This window comes from Physella acuta, unplaced genomic scaffold (assembly GCF_028476545.2).
Source record: "Physella acuta isolate Inbredline_101_S28 unplaced genomic scaffold, ASM2847654v3 ptg000741l, whole genome shotgun sequence".
NCBI classification, from domain to species: Eukaryota; Metazoa; Mollusca; class Gastropoda; family Physidae; genus Physella; species Physella acuta.
This window is the reverse complement of record NW_026732259.1, coordinates 545531-552500: the sequence shown is the minus strand read 5'-3', so window position 1 is coordinate 552500 and position 6970 is coordinate 545531. Positions and strand designations below refer to the sequence as shown.

Sequence of the window (6970 nt, the reverse complement as noted above, 5' to 3'; positions counted from 1 at the left end):
TAACAAAAAAATCCCATGTATTCTCGAATTAGATGATCATTGAAGCTAAACAAAGATTTATATAAAATAATTAAGGCCCGAAATAGATTCTAGATGTAGAATTTACATTAAGTCTAGATCTAGAATTTACATTGAGTCTAGTCACAGTCTAGTGACCTAGATCTAGATCTAGAATCTAGGCCCTAGGGCCTAGGCTAGATTCTCGACAGCTGATCTTTAGATCTAGAGAAATTTATCGTAAAACTAAATGAAAAAGACAGTTGAAAATTGATATAAGTGTTGGAACGTAATAAATACAGCAAACGGACGTATTGTTTAAGTTATAGCCGGCAGAAAATTAGCTTTGTAACGCGTTAAACTTTTGAATGGGCCACAAAGTCTATGATGGAGTCCGCCATTTTTATTGTACCAAAAATGTAAACACATCAAGGGACGTCACTATCCCCACAAAGTTTATTCAAAGTATTAACATTTTTTAAAAAATACGGTTAATTTAACTATGAATAAATCAATAAATTAATTAACGTCTTTAAATAAATGTGTGATTAACAGTCTGTCTTAAAACAAAATTTTTTCTCTACCTACATACTATTTTACAGCTTTCCACGATGAGTGCAACCATGAGCAATAGTCGATCAGGCAAACAAATAAATATTCAAACATGTAAACAAAGTTGACTTTTAGTAGTATACTAGACTACCCGTCATCCGTTGGATAACTGTGGGTTTCGGGGGTCATCCATCAAAAAACATCACGTCTGTCACTCAGAGGCATAGCGACCCTTCCCGGCGCCCGGGGACAAACTTTTCGATTTGAACCCCCCCCCCCCCCCCCGCAAGATTTCGATTTGCAGCCCCCCCCCCCCTCAAACTTTCGATTTGCACCCCCCTCAACCTTTCAATTTATTTTTCCAAACCATTTTGGCGCCCCAACATATGTCCCCCGCCCCCCTTCCCCCCTCCACCTCCCCCCCTCCCCTCCCCCTCCCCCTCCCGCCCCCCTCCTCGCTACGCTACTGCAGTGTCACTTATCGTCACAAAAAACAGACCCCACGTTCAAAAATATGTTTTTTATCTTTTAAAAACACCGAAAACACAGATTTCGGACTATCCCTTCATATACTGACGTCACAGGTGACCTACTCAACTCTACTTCACCTGCCCAGTGTCCCGCCAAGTCTCAGACGACATGTTTTTATCGTTTAAAAAACGATTCCAGCCGCGCATGTCTCTGACCACACTATCCTTTCATATGCTTAGGACAAAGAAACAGATGAACTCTACTTCACCTGCCCTGTATCCTGCCAAGTTCAGATAGGCAACTTTATCATTCACATCTAAAAAAAAGAATTGAAAAAAAAATCAATAACATATTGGTCTCGAAACTATGCCAACCGCATGAGAGCCGGCTACGCTACCAACTTAGCTATTTACTCGTAACGTCAACCGTGAATTTTTATACTATACTATGAGTCTCCTTATGCAGCATGATTTACGCGCATAGATCTAGATCTAAGTCTAGTAGTAGTAGTAGTAAATTTCAAATTAAATTTTATCTTAAATTAGCCAAACAAAGATTTATATAAAATAAAGAAGTTCTGAAATTAGCTAGATCTAGATAGAATTATCTAGATCTAGATTCTACGACTCGCTTGCTTAGGTCTTAAGTTTAGTTTTTCTTGCTAGATCTAGATCTAGAATCTAGATCTAGATAGATCTAATCATTAGCTACGCTGATAGGCCCGGAGCGAGCATTTCAAAATTACCATATTCCAAACAAAGATTTATATAAAATAATAAAGGTCTAAAATAGTTTAGTATATAGAAAATCACTATTATCTAAATCTAGATAGAATTATCTATATTTTAGATCTACGACTGAGCTATATTAAGAATTTACGTTTATAATTTAGCAAAATTCCGGTGTAGAAGCAGCGTATGAATCTTAAGCTGCGCAAATACGCCCTGGAGCCAGCACTTCAAAATTTGCATAGTCGAAACAAAGATTTATACAAAATAATAAAGGTCTAAAATATTTTAGTATATAGAAACTCATTATTATCTAAATCTAGATAGAATTATCTATATTCTAGATCTACGACTGGTTTGCTTAAGTCTCGTTTCTTTTTTGGTTTGTATTAAGATCTATAACTAATAAATTTTTGATTTGACCTAGATTTAGATTCTAGATCTAGACCTAGATCTATAAATAAATAACTTTCTTGGACAGACTGTAGATCTAGAGAAATTTATTGTAAAACTAAATGAAAAAAGACAGTTGAAAATTGATATAAGTGTTGGAACGTAATAAATACAGCAAACGGACGTATTGTTAAAGTTATGACCGACAGAAAATTAGATTTGATTTGACCTAGATTCTAGATCTAGATCTATAAATAACTTTCCTTCGACAGCTGATCTTTAGATCTAGAGAAATATATTGTAAAACTAAATGAAAAAAGACAGTTTAAAATTGATATAAGTGTTGGAACGTAATAAATACAGCAAACGGACGTATTGTTTAAGTTATAGCCGGCAGAAAATTAGCTTTGTAACGCGTTAAACTTTTGAATGGGCCACAAAGTCTATGATGGAGTCCGCCATTTTTATTGAACCAAAAAGTAAACACATCAAGGGACGTCACTATCCCCACAAAGTTTATTCAAAGTATTAACATGTTAAAAAAAATACGGTTAATTTAACTATGAATAAATCAATAAATTAATTAACGTCTTTAAATAAATTTGTGATTAACAGTCTGTCTTAAAACAAAAAATTTTCTCTACCTACATACTATTTTACAGCTTTCCATGATGAGTGCAACCATGAGCAATAGTCGATCAGGCAAACAAAAAAACAAACAAATAAATATTCAAACATGTAAACAAACTTGACTTTTAGTAGTATATAGATATAGATATATAGATGACATTTTAAAATAAAGCTGCCTTTTACCAACAGACGACTATTGTACCAATTTGTAAATAGTAATGACATTAAAATAATGCTGCCATTTCCTAACAGACGACCATTGTGCCAATTGTAAATAGTAATGACATTAAAGAAATGCTACCATTACCTAACAGACGACCATTGTGCCAATTGTAAATAGTAATGACATTAAAACAATGCTACAATTTCCTAACAGACGACCATTGTGCCAATCACGAGGCAAATGACCATCAACCAAAATGGACGACCGATAAACGCTATGTGCATAGGTCAAGCCACACTCAACAAATGTGAGGGAATGTGTGAGTCGAGCGTAACTCCAAGTGTCAACCTGTATCCAGGCTTCAAGAAGGTATCACCACTGTCTTATGTTTAACGTGTCACTCTTTACTCACGCTTCAAGAAGGTATCACCACTGTCTTATGTTTAACGTGTCACTCTTTACTCCCGCTTCAAGAAGGTATCACCACTGTCTTATGTTTAACGTGTCACTCTTTACTCACGCTTCAAGAAGGTATCACCACTGTCTTATGTTTAACGTGTCACTCTTTACTCACGCTTCAAGAAGGTATCACCACTGTCTTATGTTTAACGTGTCACTCTTTACTCCCGCTTCAAGAAGGTATCACCACTGTCTTATGTTTAACGTGTCACTCTTTACTCACGCTTCAAGAAGGTATCACCACTGTCTTATGTTTAACGTGTCACTCTTTACTCACGCTTCAAGAAGGTATCACCACTGTCTTATGTTTAACGTGTCACTCTTTACTCACGCTTCAAGAAGGTATCACCACTGTCTTATGTTTAACGTGTCACTCTTTACTCACGCTTCAAGAAGGTATCACCACTGTCTTATGTTTAACGTGTCACTCTTTACTCCCGCTTCAAGAAGGTATCACCACTGTCTTATGTTTAACGTGTCACTCTTTACTCACGCTTCAAGAAGGTATCACCACTGTCTTATGTTTAACGTGTCACTCTTTACTCACGCTTCAAGAAGGTATCACCACTGTCTTATGTTTAACGTGTCACTCTTTACTCACGCTTCAAGAAGGTATCACCACTGTCTTATGTTTAACGTGTCACTCTTTATCCCGCTTCAAGAAGGTATCACCACTGTCTTATGTTTAACGTGTCACTCTTTACTCACGCTTCAAGAAGGTATCACCACTGTCTTATGTTTAACGTGTCACTCTTTACTCACGCTTCAAGAAGGTATCACCACTGTCTTATGTTTAACGTGTCACTCTTTACTCACGCTTCAAGAAGGTATCACCACTGTCTTATGTTTAACGTGTCACTCTTTACTCCCGCTTCAAGAAGGTAGCACCACTGTCTCATGTTAAACGTGTCACTCTTTACTCACGCTTCAAGAAGGTATCACCATTTAAGGTTACCTCTTGTCAACCGCAAACTAAAACTTAATCAGTGTTGCCCAACTCTTTAAAATGTTGAATTCACTAACACTATTTATATGTTTTGGCCTCAGACATGCAATATACAGTGTTAGTATGCTCTTCTTCTTTGTTCGTGTTAGTATTACACATTTCATCGTCGATTTTCGATAGTAATACTTCTTCCTGCCGTGTATTTTCTTTCATTGACAATGTTTTTTAACCTTAATACAAAACATCTAATTTCATCACCTGAAAAATCATTGTTAAGAATTCTTTGATTTGAAATATGAAGTATGATGGAGGAAGTCGCTAGAATAGAGCCCGAAATAGAAAGACATTTTTTATGGTATGTGGAGGGGTATATTGGCTTTAAGTTGGTAGCAAAATGAAGTTAAATATGAAAGTAGTGTTATAAATAACTGAGATAATATAAGAACTAAAGTAAGTTTACCTGCTGGTAATAATATATTTTTTTTAATTATTTTAAAATCTACTGCATTTTTAAAAATTATGCTACGTGTTTTTTTTAATGGGTTTGTTCAAATTCAATTTGCTTCTAGTGAATTTGTTTGCACTTCTTTTGGTAATTTGTTTGCACTTTACTTCTTTTGGTAATTTGTTTGCAGTTAACTCCCTTCAAGTGACTTTGTTAGCAGTTAATTCTCTTCTAGAAATGTGCTCGCAGTTAATTCCCTTCTATTTTCTACTGCTAGAACTGCCGCTGCTGTAAGGAGAAGACAACCGAGTCTAAGGAAGTTCTGCTGACTCAGTGCTACAAGGATAAGACCGAGATCATGAGTCAGAGCGTCAGCGTCGTGGTCAAGGACATTACCAGCTGTCAGTGTGAGAGGTGTGAGGGCTGACCAGCACAAACGCCCTTGTCTGCTTTTTAAAAGAGGATTAATTCAATCATACTTTAGCTGCATAACAAAACTCGTTGGTTATTTCCCTTTATTAGAAGCCGCTTAAAATAAATAAATCTCAAGATTTTTGCTTAGATCATAAAAAAGTATGCTAAATTGAAATTTTAAATTTTTTAAAATCAATTTTATCTGTTTGATGTATTGTTATACTCTTGATGTTTAAACTCCACTAAAATGTAGGCCTACACTTGTAGCAATGGAGCTAGTAGAACCACGGCAATGTTTCACCAATCTCATCATTCATCTCGTCATTAGCGCTGGTCACTACACACTACATCTATCACAGAGGTTCTCAGTATCTTGTGCTTACCCCCCACCCCCCCCCCCCCTTCCCATCTCCATGTGTTCCACTAAAGATTTGATTTACGGTTATGGAATAACGATATTATTAAAATGTTAAATTATTTCGTTCTGGTAAAAATTGTCACCCATGAACTAAAGTGAGGCTAGTGAATATAAGATCTTGTTTTGATTGTCAAGAGAGGGAATATTACTTGCCACCCACCCCTACCCCCACGTGTCTTTCCAGAAACATAAAAAATTAACACAAACTCCTTTTTTAATGTATGACATATGTATGACGTTAACCTGTCATATTATGGCATTCTGTTGTTATAAGCTACATGTCAACATTGCCTTAGCTGCTAGCTCCATTACCCAATTGTATGTTGGTTTTTCTTACTCTTATTTCTTCACACCCTCCCACTCTCTCTTTCTACTTCTTATATATATATATATATATATATATATATATATATATATATATATATATATATATATATATATATATATTCACTTTTCATTGCTTTAATAATTAGCTCCCTTTCATCTGATTTATAATTATATACATCTGGCTGCAAAAGTTACATGAACTTGAAACAAAGCAATGTTAATCGTCATACTTATCCATTAACAATAACAGTACGATAACAAAGATGGAAAGTAACAACTATATTATAATGGTCTATAATTTTACTGTAACATCCAGATTTTAAGAAGTAATCTCCCACAAGCAATATATTATTCCAAGTAATAAATGAGAAATGATATTAAACATTCTGATTGATACACGATGATTGATTTTGTTATTTTTTAAAATCCAACATACCAATCAGAGCTGGGTGGACTAGAGTCAGGTACCCATCAGAGCTGGGTGGACTAGAGTCAGGTACCCATCAGAGCTGGGTGGACTAGAGTCAGGTACCCATCAGAGCTGGGTGGACTAGAGTCAGGTACCCATCAGAGCTGGGTATACTAGAGTCATGTACCCATCAGAGCTGAGCGGGCTCTAGGATCTGAAATTAATTCAAATCTTTAAGCAACTTTCGAAATGCAAATATCCTTTACATACAGTAGCACAATGAAATGTGCAATTTTAAAATATGTAAATCTTTTTTCTCAACTTACTGGATTTATATTAAATTTCTGAATTTTAAACTTCGTATATTTCAATCTGTAAACCACGTTTTCCGATGGGTAATTCTCCACTCTCTAGATTTTTTATTCACTCAGCACACACACAAAAATTACCTCACAATTTACTGACAGACGACAGTGTAAGAAGTTGCTCCGTACAAGTGTTCGTTGCTACATGGGAAATGTTGTTATATTTTATCACACATGAACACAGTACAACATTGAGATATTCTTGTCGAGATTTTTCAAAATCTGACTCTCCACAGTTAATGTTTGAACTTGT

At 35.6% G+C, this 6970-nt stretch overlaps 1 protein-coding gene across 2 annotated transcripts in view; it reads left to right on the top strand.

Annotated features, from left to right (window-relative positions):
• The window catches only part of LOC131950175 (partner of bursicon-like), a 32939-nt gene extending 27354 nt beyond the window's left edge, over nt 1-5585 (top strand). For both annotated transcript variants that reach the window (XM_059312230.1, XM_059312232.1), the window contains exons 3-4: nt 3148-3303; nt 5062-5585. In XM_059312230.1, the coding sequence (XP_059168213.1) occupies nt 3148-3303; nt 5062-5211 (306 nt within the window). In that variant the 3' untranslated portion in view covers nt 5212-5585. The remainder of the gene's footprint in view (nt 1-3147; nt 3304-5061) is intronic.
• The last annotated feature ends 1385 nt before the right edge of the window (nt 5586-6970 follow it).